Source organism: Ziziphus jujuba, chromosome 1 (assembly GCF_031755915.1).
Source record: "Ziziphus jujuba cultivar Dongzao chromosome 1, ASM3175591v1".
NCBI lineage: Eukaryota > Viridiplantae > Streptophyta > Magnoliopsida > Rosales > Rhamnaceae > Ziziphus > Ziziphus jujuba.
This window is the reverse complement of record NC_083379.1, coordinates 227,722-242,733: the sequence shown is the minus strand read 5'-3', so window position 1 is coordinate 242,733 and position 15,012 is coordinate 227,722. Positions and strand designations below refer to the sequence as shown.

At 34.5% G+C, this 15,012-nt stretch overlaps 1 protein-coding gene across 1 annotated transcript; it reads right to left on the bottom strand.

Annotated features, from left to right (window-relative positions):
* Positions 1-576: 576 nt before the first annotated feature.
* Positions 577-11,388, bottom strand: LOC107418479 (30-kDa cleavage and polyadenylation specificity factor 30). The gene is made up of 7 exons (XM_048478892.2): positions 10,811-11,388; positions 9,917-10,303; positions 4,713-4,875; positions 4,426-4,536; positions 3,633-3,701; positions 2,298-2,384; positions 577-1,825 (listed from the first exon to the last, which is right to left on the bottom strand). Exons 1-7 carry the CDS (start codon positions 11,254-11,256, stop codon positions 923-925), a joined length of 2,166 nt encoding a protein of 721 aa, XP_048334849.2. The 5' UTR covers positions 11,257-11,388; the 3' UTR covers positions 577-922.
* Positions 11,389-15,012: the final 3,624 nt, after the last annotated feature.

Sequence of the window (15,012 nt, the reverse complement as noted above, 5' to 3'; positions counted from 1 at the left end):
ATTGAAACAGAAAACAGTATCAGATAATTTTCTTAAAATGAAACAAATTTAAAGATTTATCTTCATTTTTGTTTTAAATTTTTTTTACTAATCATTGTTTACAAGTTTTGGCGTATATTATATGGAGAATTATGTTCACCTATTATGAATTTTGTTAATATTGTAGTATGAAATTCACTACTCTATGTTTGTATAAGAAACCTATATGAAGAATACATGTTGAAAATGGAGTTTTTTTTGTTTTTTTTTTTGGGGGGAATGAAAATTGATAAGGAAAAAAAAAAAAAAAGGATTTATCGTTTATGTTTCCCTTATTTCTTTTTATTCTCAATTTTAATCCATCTCATTAAAGAAAAAATTGCGTATGCCATGTCAATTGTCAAACAAGAAGTGAAAATTATCTATGCAGAAAGTGTACGTGCGTATAGCTGACCAATTTCATAAAAATTTAATCAAAAGTCCTGTCCGTCTTAATGGAGCTATGTTCTTGTTTAGACTTAACCGCATGTTTTTCTTCCTTTTTTTTTTTTTTTTTTTTTTTTGGTTTGTGAAGCAATTTATAGAACATAAGAGCCATTTTCTCATATAAAGTCGCACAGTGTACCATATTAATTAAATATGTGATGGTGTGAGATCTTTACAAATAAGTTGGGAATATCAATCCTGCTCTTCAATTTTCTTTGAAAAGCCTTCACATATAGTTACAGAAATATAAAGTCCACCGACATAATTTGAATGATGAGAGAGGGAAAGAGGGAAAGAGGGAAAGTTGTTGATGGACCTGAAAAACTGTTCACCACCTAAAATTTCCTCTAGCACCCCAAATGATTTCTAAAGAAGCAGCTGTGCCTACAAGGGAAAATAGCTTTCCGTGGTTGGTGGCATCCCATGTTTCAGCTGCTATTTAGCCAGTGAAATCCCACTAGTGATCAGAGCCAGTGGCACCATCCCCTTCAGAGCCTCGCCGCTTCTTCTTTCCCTCCCCATGCCTTGATCGCCTTGGTGCCTCATCCTCGCTCTCACTTTCATCATTTCTAAAGCTGTTTCCAGCACCATATTGGTCTTCTTGGTGAGGCTTTAATCCTTGTTGATAATGTGCCTCATCATCTGGTCCACCAGCTTGACCTTCCTGACCCTTGAGTTGGTCTGACCCTACACTGAACCTCTCATTACGATCATTAGCTGGCCCCCTTTGATCTCTCTTCGTAACACGATTGGTGTTTTGCAATGACAGTGGAGGGGGTGGCAGAAACATCGGAGGCATACCACCTGGCCGAACAGCTCGGTTCGGATTTGTACCTTGAACCCCCATCCCTCCCATAAATGGAGCACGTCCAGGACCCATCATCATCCCAAATCCATTGCCTGGAAACACAGAACCAGGTTGTGTAGGTCGCCCCCGAAACATCATGCCAGATGAAGGCCCCATAAAATCACTAGAAAACCTTGGACCATATGGATTAAACGCACGAGGGCCCACTCCAAAAAGATCAGGCATCGCAAATCCATCAGGTGTAACAGGTCCATAAGGTGACCCATCAGCACCCATCATCACAGGAGGAAAGCCTTGCATCCCAGGCATAGGTCTGGCTCCACGAGCCAGTGGCATGTGAGGGGGCCACATGACTCCTCTGCCTCTTCCTCGACCCTGATTTGCTGCCCCAGGAACCTGGCTTAAGCTCTCTTCCTCATCTTCACTTTCCTCCTCTTCCTCCTCTTCATTGTCCTCAAATGGGACAATGTCTGGGTTTTCCCCACTATTGTCTGGATTCACTCCCTTCGCTTTTTCCTCTTCCCTTTTGGATTCTGCTGCAATGGAAATTGCCTGCATCAGGAAAACAAAATAACATTTTGATTAACTTATAAACATTTCACAATTTCATAAATAGAAAGGCATCATTGTAGTGAAATATGAATTTTCTAATGTCCACATCTACTCTGAAGATTGCAACAAAGCTACTAGCACATCATTGTGCTTGGTGAATTACCATTCCATGGTCAGATAACTAAAGCTCATACAGGCTTTGTCCTTTGATTTAGGATGTTATTGCTGCACCTATGATTTAGGTGTTTTTACTATTATCTCACCCCTTCTGTATGCATGTGCTTATGTGCTTACGCTGAAAGATATGGTTTTTCCTCATTTTTAATAACAAATACATTTGCTTTTATGTACTTTCAACACACTACAAGCACAAATATAAATAAATGCATATATATACTTTTCTCTCGATTTCTTCTTCTTAAATGTGCTCTCTTTTTGGCCAAATTATAGCAAATAAAAAAGGGAAGCATACCATAAGTTCGCTATCTGGCTCAAGATAAAGAAGTGAAGCCAGCTGTTCACCAATGGAGGGCTCTAGCTCTTGACAGTCTCTACTTATCTGCAATTATAAAACCACTACATAAGATCAAAAGACGGTTAATGTGCTTAAGTGTCAAAATAATTGTTGGGAAGAAGAATGACACGTTGATTAATGATTACCAACATGACAGTTTTAAAAAATATTGACAAATAATATATAATTATACATAAAATAATCTTCTTATCCAGGAATTCTGGATTCTAAAATAATTATACCAGCATGCATTTGTTAAAATCCAAAAGTTTCACTTTTGCAGAAGGATCACTTTTATGTCTCATTGGCAGGTACGGAACCATATGACATATCAAACGAAAAAATAGTAATAAGAACAATAAATAAATAAATAAATAAAATAAAATAAAAATCTCTCTCCCACTACACATGCAGTATTAATATATAAATATTTTAGCATGTAAGAGTAGTAGGATCCAGATAAGCATATATGGACAAATAATGATTGGACAATGTATTTATATTGTATTCATCATAATAACTTTATGGAGGGCATGCCATGGTCAAGCTACTTCATCAAAGCCCCCTATTAGGAAGGTGTAGGACAACTTGCCCTATCTTCATCAAACTTGGCATTCTCCTTTTAGACAACGTAAAAGCTGGCACAAACAAGTCTGTAGTACTTAATTCCTGGTCTAACCCAACCATTAGCATATTGCAGACCATCTGTTGGGCTATAAGTTAGCATAGTTGCTTCTGACTAGTTTTAGATCAGGCTCATGGACAATGAATGCAATGCTTATATTGTTCTACAATATTCAATTTGAGTTATTATAGGATAATTAGCTTTCAGATCATAACTGTTGTGAAATAGCCTGCAACAAAATGCAGCCTATTAAGGGATGAAGAGGATGAGGACCTCCATGCAAAAATTAATTTGGTTGAGACCTTGCAGTCAATGAAACCTGTTTGGCAGAAAGGAAAAATAGGAAGAAACGGAAGGGGAGGAGGGACGAGGAAAGATGGAAATTTAGTTTTGTTTCCTTCTTTCCACTTTCCGTCCTCTTTGTTGCTTTACTTCCTACTAAACAAAGACTAATTGTAATTCTAGTTTCCAAACATAAGACACTGAATCGTCCAAGTAATGTACATTGCAACCTACATAAATAACTTTTATTGAAAGCACTCCAATCAATTTATTAAGATGTGCTGCAAACACATTAGCATTGTCTGCTGGAAATAAGCTACATTCTAGCAAAATCATATTAATGTATCTCAAATAAAAAACCAAAAAAAAAAGGGAGAATATAATACCTTCACTGGTAAGTTCTCGTTGAACGGATTCCTCAGATGACGAGTCTTGTGGAAAGACAGCTCACATAACTGCATATAAAATTTTTCGATTGTTCATTGCATCTGGTACAGCGCTTATCTATCCATTGGTTTTTGAAGTATTTTAAATGTTCTATTTGATTAGCATTGGCTAGTACAAAGTTCCAGCAATTGCTCCACACAGGCTTTGGCTCAATGATATGGGATTGGGCTAGATTCAAATCTTACCAATTTAGAGAAAATAATGAAGAGCTCTTTCCCATATAGAGTTTCAAACATAAGAACATTCAATGTATTTTCCACTACCAATGCCAATTTTGGCACAATTCAGTTCCCAATAAAAGTCAAATCTAGTATCCAAACCAGGAAAGAGAAAAAATCAAACCAAGTATCAAACCAAGTGAAGTCATTAATGATACTAGCTTTAAACAGGCTCCAAATTAAAACAATAAATCATATATATATATACGTTACAAGTTTGACTAAACTCTAATACATTTTAATGATTTAATGTTCAATATACTGGCTTCTGAAATGAAGCTCAATGAATAATGGGAACTAAAACTCAACTTCTCCAATATAATTCTATCAAATTACTAAAATTCAAATTAAAGTTTCAACGAAAGTGTTACATTTCCTTATCATAACTCCAGATTTCTAATACTAAACAATAATTAAAGCTAAAACCAAGGATCATGGTATACGCCACCATTTTCAACCATGTAAATTCACAATTGGGCCCTTTTGTACCATTAGGCTTATAAATAAAGGTTACCTTTAACCATTTGACTGAGAAATTCCGACCATAATGTGCAGTTCCATGTGCATATTTCCAATTCCCTCCACTAACAGACCCACCAATTCTGGACATCATCTTTGCACAACCCTAAAAAGGAAAACAATTTATGTTCAACTCCAACAACAAAGGAAGAAGGTATGATTACAAGAATGATAGAATTTTAAAACCTAGTAAGGCCTGTGAAATCATACACCTTGATCACAAGTTCATAAGACAGAACAAAATAGAAACGTGCTACACGGGATATCAAATTGTAAAACTACCTGGAAATGCCGAGTTCGGTTGACTGAGAAAATCAAGATCACATTTTCGGTAGAGTCGAAAGCTTCATTTAGTTTAGCTTCATTGCTTCTTTGAGTAGCCCAAACTCCTTGTTGAACTGATAATTCCAGATTTTCACGGTTGCAACTCTTAACGATGAAATACCTAAGGTTTCATGTTTCCAAATAAATAAGTGGATTCAATTTTTCAATCAATTAAAGGCACTTTAACTGGGAAGAACGAAAAATATTTATATAGAAGCATTCTTAAAATTCCATGAAACGGAAGAATGACAAGCTGCTACAACTTAATATTCATCAAAGTTTATCATTACAACAGACCAACAATGAAGAACCTCACCAGGCATCTTATATGCACCCCATGCACCATAATTTCAGAATCAAAAGTACCTAGGCAAAAACCTAAGTAGCACATATCAAGTAGCAGAAAGGAAGAGATACATACTTATTTACTTTTCTAACTATAACCCGGTAGTCATAACACAAGCAATAAGAAGCTTTGATCACAAAGCAGAGGTAACATTACTAAAACTTTACATAACAATCCACTGCCAAGTGTTGGCCCCACCAGTGAATTCTTAGGTGAGGGCTTATGGATACAATCCAAAGACCTAACTTTGGGAGTCTTGCATGAAGTAGCTGCTCTCAAGAGTGGAACCAGACACATCCACTTGACAACTACAAAAGAATAGTTAAAATTATACACTAAAGAAACTTTGTTAGTTGGTGGAATTAAATTTAATACCTGGGTATCATTCCCGGGTAAGTTGAACATAAGTGTTACTTAGATATGAATAGTTTAAATTACAAAGATAAAATAAGTAGAATGGATTGATAAAACAATAATAATTATACCATACAACCCATTTAGGACCTGTAAATTTGCATTAAGGGAGAGGGGGCGACACAGAGAGAGAGAGAGAGAGAGAGAGAGAGGAGTCTATTTGTCACTGTAGAAGTCAAAAACCACAACTTCAATTATGCAAGAGAAAATCTCCTGTCGGGGGTGATATTCATCTAATAATTTCTAAACGTCATCATCCTTCAGCAAAACAAAAACCAATAAATGATATTATATGTAAAAGACAATTCTGGTTAGTGGCTAGTAACTTTGTTTTCATTAGTTTATTCCTGTGGTTTTATGATTTTAAAAATAAACGCTTTGTCAATAAGATAGCATTACATCAACAACAACAACAACGACCAAAAAAATAAAAAAAAAATAAAAAAACCCATCTATAAACCTTAAATGAGGCAGTCGAGAAGAAAAAGATTACCATCAAGACAACACAGTTTAATTCTTTTTGAACAAAAAAAATCCCAAATTTATCAGTTAAACACATTCTCAGAAGCATTCAATAGAACTTGAATCCAATATATATATATATATATATATACACATAAAATCAATTCTTTCCATTCAATAACAGCAGCATCACAGAAAACAGTCTCTTCTTCCTTATGATAAATTTTCTGAACTAGATATATTCCATCATTCCCAGTATTCTTATTTTCATTTTTTGGGTCATTCCCAGTATTTGATGGTGGTATCACACAATATAGGCATATACTTAAATTATAAAGCACTGAGTTTATACATTTAAGATTCTGTGGCATAAAAAGCTGAATTCCCATATTATTTAGGACATGGATTCAGAGAATCATGCACTCAGAATTCACTTTTATCAAGATGAACTTGTTCTCGCTATACCTTAGGAGCTTGGTAAAAACAAATTTACAAAAACGATACTTGATTAACATGCATGCCTCCACATGCATGATTGTGCAACTTGCAGCTAGTGTTTCAGAAGTAACACAGCAACAAAAAACAGAATTTTTATGCACACAATACCAGCTCTTATATCAAAACAGCATATGACTCAACTTCAACCAAGGCATTTCTAAAAGGGCTGGATCACTGTTCGATCTCAGATTTGGAATGCTATTTGCACAAAAAATGGATATAAGTTAACCAACTTAAAACATTATCTACCTTCTAGATCTTGCATGATACAATCCCAACTATGTAGCAGATTTATCATATTCCTTTTAAATACAACTTCCACTACAGCATGTCCTAATCATGCATAGGTACTGTAATCCCATAAGCTCAAGTTGCAGACAGAATTCTTAACTTCAATCAAGCATAAGCTTAGGTAAGACAGTCTTAATATGCTGACTTACAACATCTTTTAGGATTCAACTTAAGGCTACACCTTTAGTACCAAGGCATGGAAAAGTTGAAATTATTCTTCCTCAACATGCCTTAAACTGAAAGTGCATTAGGTCTATATAAAATGTTATTCATTTTCTCTATCTAGATTTTTCTCATTAGACATATCATCTACAGATAATATAATAGATGATTCAACTTAATCATCGCTGTGAAGAAGACACTATTCAGTCTTACACTTCCATTTACATATTAATATCATTCTTCCTTCTCTCTAAATTTGAGGTATAGGGACTAAGACTTTTTCTTTCCATTTATCAAGGACACCCCTTCTATCTCCACAGGCATGAAGACTTTCCATGTCTTCTGAAAAAACAAATCATAAACATAACATATTCTACGATAATACAACATTAAGCAGAAAAAAAATTATAACTAAAATGGTAAATCATTAATCTTCAAATGTTAATGATTGTACCTCCTGAACGTTAATGATTCACACCCAAATGATACTCTTAGCCATTAATCTTCAAGACTGACCCTAAACTAAAAAATTCCAGCACTCTACCAAATCCCTAAACTTAGAACTCATGTCCTAAACCAAAAAATTAGTGTCATCCGCAGGTCATATATTGGTAATCTGTACCCTATTTCTTTCTAACACTAAATCCCCGATTGAACCTCCCCTGTCTTTTCGACCAATCCACTCAAAACATCTATTATCAAAGTAAATATGCATGGAAGAAAAAGGATGCCCTTGCCTCAATCCTCTCTAGACACCAAATTTACCTCTTGGTCTCCCATTCATAAAAACACACAATCACAACCTCAACAATTCCTCCATTTATTTCCAAAACCTTTTCTATTCAACAAAAATACCTCAAAAATCCCAATACACAAATATATGTCTTCTTGAAATCAATCTTAAAAATCCGCTTTCCTCCACCATGGGATTCCAAATCCTGCTTGCCAAGACCTCTCTTAATCAAAAAGACAATACCTTTTGCCTTAATAAAAAAGACAACACCTTTTGTCAAACTTTTACAGGCTTGTAACCAAACAAATTGACCTAAAGTTGTTAAGGCTTTAAGCCAGCCACCTTTGGGGAATTAAACAAATAAAAGTGGAATTCGAAATGGCATTGACCACCCCATCGACTTGCAACTCCTTGAAACCTTCCAATGTTCTTCAAAAAAAGCCATGCTAAAACCATTGAGACCCGGAAAATGTCTCTCAACTTTCATCAAAAACAGATTTTCTACTTTCCTCTTTCTCAAAATGTCTCTCAAGCCACACTATCCAATTCTCTATAACTGGCTCCAGTAGTTTCCTCAAGATACACCTTTTAGAAATAATTGTGTCTTTATTCCCTCGAATTTTGTAAGTTGGTGAAATATTATCCTAACGGTTAATCGCCAAATTACATTCATAACCAAATAACTAATATGTATTCTGCACTATTATATGAAAATTCAGATAACTATATTTAATTTAGAACTTTTTTAGGATACAAAAAACCCAACATCTAAGTATTGATCCCATGTCTCTAGGGTGAAAGTGTTGTGGCATGGCTGTATCCGCCACAAGCGGGAGAAGAAAAGTTAGAGTAACCCAACTGACCAAAAGGAAAAAAAGTATTGATCCCACAAAAGTGGGGTTGTGGAAGGAGAGGAATAGGTACGGTACTACCTTCAACATTTTTCGCATAAAGTGTCCACTCTAAAGAATAAAACCTGCATACATGCATTTGACTTACCAAAATACAAATTCTGGCAAGCACTACAAGCCTATGCATATCAAATTATAAATTCCATCTATTCAAACTGAATTCCGTACATATTGCTTAAACTAGCCAAAGAATAACAAGAAGACAACAAGGCTAACTTATTTTTGGATACCATCTTCAATGACTGGATGTTAGACATTACATATTCATACATATATGCAAAAACATGAATGGACAAATACAGAAATGTAAAAATAATAGACATGAACATGTAAATCCTGTATGAATGCTTGCATGTACAAAATATGAAGCATATACTTATATTATACATACAAAGTATCAATTATTTATGTATGTATATGGTTGTATATATACAAAGAAAATATTTCATTTCTTCATATACATATATATATATATATATATATATTTTGAAGAGAAAATAAGAAGAATGAATCAGTCGATAAAATTTAGGTTTGGGAAAATAAAATAATAGAAAGGGAAATAGCTTATGAAGAAACAGTCAACATTTCAATTGAAGTTTGGTATATCACTGTAAAATCATACATTTGAATCATGCCCAAACAATTTTTTTTTTTTAACAAATATTAACAGATAGTAACTAAATCATCCTTAGGAAAGAATTTAACTATAAGGTAATATTTAGCATTTTACTTTGTTAGAAGTGAATAGAGCAGTTTTAGTTGGTAACCACTAAGACACAAGGTTCAAGAAAAATATCAAATGCTATTTAAAATTTAGTGTTCAAAGAAACATGAGGGCAAGGAAATTTCTACATTTTCACTCGGGATGCAAAATAAGTTTGACAGTAAATGACAGAAACCTAAACAAAATTTCTTCAACTGTTGTTATTGCCTCAATAGCTTCCATGAAAATAAGTGCTGCTATTCTCTCTCTTTTCGTCTTAAGAAGGGGATCAAAGAAAACAAAAGAAAAGTAAAAAATGTGAATCACCAATCCTATAAATTAGCTCTGATGAAGTTACTAGAAGATACCAATACTACTCAAGTATTAAGATAAACCAAAGCAAATGTTAATTAGAAAGCAAGCAACTAATGAATATAAGAATATCCATATATTAAATGGTTAAGTAGTACAGCATAAAATTTATAGATATGTTCAAAGAAAGCTAATTACAGCTCAATGACATAGAACTCTTTGGGCAATTATTGGTCAATTAATGGACTTCTGTAATATATGTCCATAAAAATGAATACAGAAAACTTATTTTACAAAACCTAAAAATAAACCTTGGGACTCTGAACACACCTAGATATTCCTTGAGGCAGAGGTGATGCAGTTCTGTTGGCCTGATTAGGCAGGCCGTTGGGAACATTTACTATCGGGTTCTGGCCAATCTGTTGTTGAGACTGTTGAACCTGTTGCTGCTGCTGGGCATTTGTAGACTCCATAGCCGAAGGCTTTCCAACCACACCTTGATTGACGGCAGTGGAGCCTTGCGCAAGCTGGGGTTTTTCTGCTTGTTGGGAAAACCCAGCATTCCGTTGTTGGAAAAACTTATTTGAAGTGTTGTAATTATAAGAATTTAAATTCTGAATCTTTTGAAGGACTTCTTCTACAGGAGGTGGAGGGCCAGGCAGCTTTGCATGTCTGTACCGGCAGTCAGGACCATTTGGACAAAAACCTAACTTGTACCTGCAATTATGATTTTCTTGTTTCCATTAATAACTTGCTCTTTATTGTTCTTCATATAGTCAACGTAATGTAGTTAGATGTCTAAGTTTAAGCAAGACATACATAGGAAGGAAGGGAAAGAGATTATGCTGGGACTTTTTAACTTCAAAACATAGATAATGTCATGTCTGAAGGATCACAACCTTAATAATCCCATACTAGCAATTACCCTTTTCATTATAACTAATTTTCCTTTTATCCAATTCAACTTTATCATGGTCACACGAAATCGTGACCAGAAACCAAATGAAGAACAGACTAAGAGAAAAACACAACTCATCATAAGCCTCTTATCACACCTCATCTATTTCCATAACTTGTCCTAGAAAATAGCAAAGAAAAAAAAAGTCCCTAAATTTCCAATGACGCACGAAGCTTCAATTTATCAAGGCAAAATTACAAAACAACATTTAACAAGAAAAAAAAAGTCGCAGAGAATGCATCAACAACAATTAATAGCAGACATACATGTTGCACTCTTTGATATCTTCGTGGGTATGCTTATAGACGCAGTCCTGCTCGCGGCACTCTCCGAACATGCGGAAAAACCGGCATATGGGCATCCGCGACTTGTCATACTGGTGGAGGAAGCCGCAAGCGTCGCCTTTCATACAGAGGCTGCGGAGCCAATGCCGGCACACCGTCTGTCGGAAGCTCCGCCGACTGGCGGGGTTGACGCCGGGGACCGAGGGATCGGTGGGAGCAGTCGGCCCGACAGCTCCAGGGTTTGCGGCAGCACCGGCAGATGGATCGGATTGGATCAGGGGCCCGGAGGCGGTGCCAGGGTTGGTGGTGGCGGCGGCGGCGTCAAGGCCGCCCTCGAAATCGAAGCTGAGAACTCCCTCCGAGTCCTCCATTAGTAATTGGGAAAATGCAGGGTTTTGCAACGAAATTAGGGTTTTAGGGGAAGACATGCATTTTCAACCCCGAGACTATGGACTTCGGATAGGAGTTGCTTAATCCAAACATGATTTATTAAATTTTGGTGTGAATATAAATAAATTTGAATCCTCCTGTTAAATTATAATGTAGGGAATTCTATAAGTGGATCGATGTTTTAAAAATATCGATTTTAATATATATAGCAAAACTGACTTTTTTTATTTAAAAATATCGATTTTGAATCGCCTGTATTTAAATTTACTATATAATAACACCTTATCAATTAATTGGTATATAAAAATATATATAAATTTAAATTTGATTTAATTTTTAATAATAAAATAATTATTTTTTAAAAAGATTTTAAAAAATTATTCGTTAATGCCAATATATTTTGCTTTTCTGTAAAGGAACTTTTCATAATTTGCGGATCATTTTTGAAGCTTTTAACTTGTATGGTTCTTTATCGAGTCAACATGTTAATTGGAAAATTTTTCCATATTCTTCGGGTTTTATGTTTCTGTATCTCAGCAAAGTGCGTTTCACAAGATTTTTGGAATGAAACGTGGTTCTTGTAGAACTGTGTAAAAACAGAAACTGGTTCTTCCTTTCTTAACGAATAATACAATGTACAATGAGTATTTATATTAATGATAGTATATCTACAAGATAAATATGAAATACTAGCAACAATTTTAGACTGTTGATTTGAGTTATTTAAAAAAACATGTTAAAAACTAGATGAGTTATGCATATTTTTTTAAATAACTCATATCAGTAGTTTGAAGTTACAAATAGTAACAACTCTAAACTGCTGATATAAATTATTTAAAAAAATATGCTAACAACTAGGATGAGTTACACGTATTTTTTTAAATAATTCATATCAGTAGTTTAGAATTGTTATTAGTATTTCATATTTATCTTGTATATATATTGTCAGTATAAATACTCATTGTACATTGTATTATTCATTAAGAAAGGGAAAATCAATTTCTGCTTTTACACAGTTTCTATATGGTATCAGAGCTCTTCTCACTCTAAGAGTTAGGTAGCATGGTTATCTGCTCAGCTGAAGGCACATCACTATCAGTTCTATGCCTTTTGATGATTTGGGTGTGCCTCTTATTAAGGGGAAACTGACTTTAAAGTGCTTGGTGATTTCTGTTGCTTGGGATCAATGTTGTCTTCCTGTGAAGCGTGGTGGTTTGGGTAACAAACGTTTATACACTTTTAACAAAGCTTTACGTATGTCTCAAGATATCTTTGTTTTTGACTTTTTATGGGCACCCTACATGGGGAAGATTAAACTTAACTTTTATGTCTCATCTTTAATTTGGTGGACTACGAGGAAAATGTATTCTCTTCTTTCTTTAGAATGTTGCTGGATTATTAGTAAGCACTCTACGATTCGCTTCTACAAGGTAATTGGATTGGGCTGCCTCTTCATGATTTGGTCTCAATTTCTTTTCTTGGAATTTGAATTGGCCTGTTTCTTTTTCCTGGATGTGGATGGTAAATAGGTTCTTCCTGATTACTTGAGAATTGCTTTCTCACATTAGTCTCATCTTATTGAGGATGCCAAGGTTGATTTTGATTCGGTAGCTACTTTGGTTTGGAAATTCTCCAACAATGGTCAAGTATCATGCAAGGATATGCATTTACATCCGCTTAGGGATGTCGGCCAGCCTTCTAGATTGATTCTTTATACGTGGGCTTCTTACATTCTAGTTTCGAGATCGATTTTGCATTGAAGATTGTTCTTTCATAAGCTTTTGATTTATGAAACTTTTCAGTGTCGTGAGTTTTGTTGGGCTTCACGTTGTTATTTTTGTAAAAAAAGTCATTGAATCTTACTCCCATTTGTTTCTTTAATGTCCTTATGCGATGGCTTTATGGGATTGGATTTCTCCTTCTTTTGGTAGGAACTTGTATCGTTCTGGTAATATGTGCTTGATTTATTCACTCATGCTGTGCAGCTGTCCATGAGCTCTCAACTATCTTTGGTTTTCATTTGTAGATCAAGCAAAGAATCAAATTTTCTTCATAATGGTATATGCGAAATTTAGTAGATGATCTAATATTATTATTATGTCGCCTTGGGGTCGCCAAGCATGCAAAAGCTCCTCCAATCATACTTTTGTATTGGTCACTTTCAAATATTGGATGGATCAAAGTCAATACAAATGGTGCGCTAATAGGGCATTTGGGTCTTCTGGTGGTGTCAGCGACATTTTTTACACCAGTCAAGGTTTCGTTAGGAGTTTTTTTGCTATTCCTTTGGGTTCCAGGTTTGCTTTTGAAATCGAGTTGTCTGCTATTATTTTTGCTTTAGAAGCTGTTAGTGGTATTCTTGCCATCATCTTTGGTTAGAATGTGATTCAGCTTTATGTGATGCATCTATTGGTTTCTCGTTCCTTGCCTATTCCTTGGCATTCTCAGGCTAGATGGTTTAATTGTTTTAATTTTGTAGCTCACATTTATAGGGAAGGCAACTTGATGGTTGATAAGCTGTTTAGTGGTATTCTAGTTATCATATTTGGTTAGAGTATGATTCAGCTTTATGTGATACATCTAATGGTTTCTCATTCCCTGCCTGTTCCTTGGCATTCTCGGGCTAGATGGTTTAATTATTTTAATTTTGTAGCTAAAATTTAGAGGGAAGGCAACTTGATGGTTGATATTCTTTCGAACTATGCTATAAGTCTGATTTTGATACATGGTGGTGGAACATTTAGAATTTTTGTGCTTTTGTTCATTATCGAAATGTATCCGGGGGCAAATTTTATTGGTTTTTCAATGCATCCTCATATTCTTTTTTCCTATTTTGGTTTTTTTCATTGGAGTTATTCTTTCATAGGGTTTTAATGATTTTAGGTTGGGGTATTAAGTCTTCCTATTTGTTATCATTGACGACAATCATCATTTTATGCGATAAATCTTAATTAAAATATTTAATTTTTATTTTTTTTATTTTAAAATTTTAAAATATAACTGTTTAAATTATCATCTATTAGTGATCATTGATGATAAATATAATATTTCTTTATTTATATTTTTCTATTATTAACTTTTATTTTATTTTTAAAACATGTATTTGGTTTATTCTAGGAGTATCGACCTAATTTAGGAATGTCAAGGGAGCAGGATGGAGTCGGTTTTTAAAATTCTGTCCCCGTTTTAATCGCCGCGAAATTTTTCTATCCCATCCCTGCTGTTTTCTCCATTTTTTTATAAGCAAGGTGGAGGCGGATATTTCCCATTACGGGACGGGATAGTTTTTCCTATTTTTTTTTTTTTTTATCATTCATATAATTTGTTTTTGAAAAATTTATATAATTTTTTTTATTAATAAAATATAAATAAAGTAACTAAAATGCAACAAAAATACAATAAAATACATCGATGTCGGCGCCCAAAGTCGAAGGCTTAGTGTTGGAGCTTATAAGAAAAGAAGAAAATGATGTTTTACATAAATGAAACTAGAAAAAAAATTAAAAATAATAAATAAATATATATACAGAGCCGGATTCGGGGCGGGATGTTTATTCCCCATCCCCAGTTCGGATTTTAAACATTTGTTCCGATTCCGTCCCATAATCCCAATTTTTCGAAAAAAAATCATACTGTTAGGAACGGTGCATCACGAAGATCGGCTCGTGCGGACTGCCATTCTTAACCAAATTGGAATGTTTTGGATTTTTTTCCTTGTGTTCATTATTATTATTAGTGAAATATCAATAATAGTTCTAGGAAACAAAAAAAAATCAAATAACATCATTCATGCA

Bases quoted from the DNA above. Each gene is read 5' to 3' on its own strand.
- LOC107418479 (XM_048478892.2), bottom strand. From the start codon at position 11,256: ATGTCTTCCCCTAAAACCCTAATTTCGTTGCAAAACCCTGCATTTTCC. The intron at 10,304-10,810 runs GTATGTCTGCTA...TCATAATTGCAG, and splicing joins GATATCAAAGAGTGCAACAT to GTACAAGTTAGGTTTTTGTC. The intron at 4,876-9,916 runs GTGTGTTCAGAG...ATGAAACCTTAG, and splicing joins CTGCCTCAAGGAATATCTAG to GTATTTCATCGTTAAGAGTT.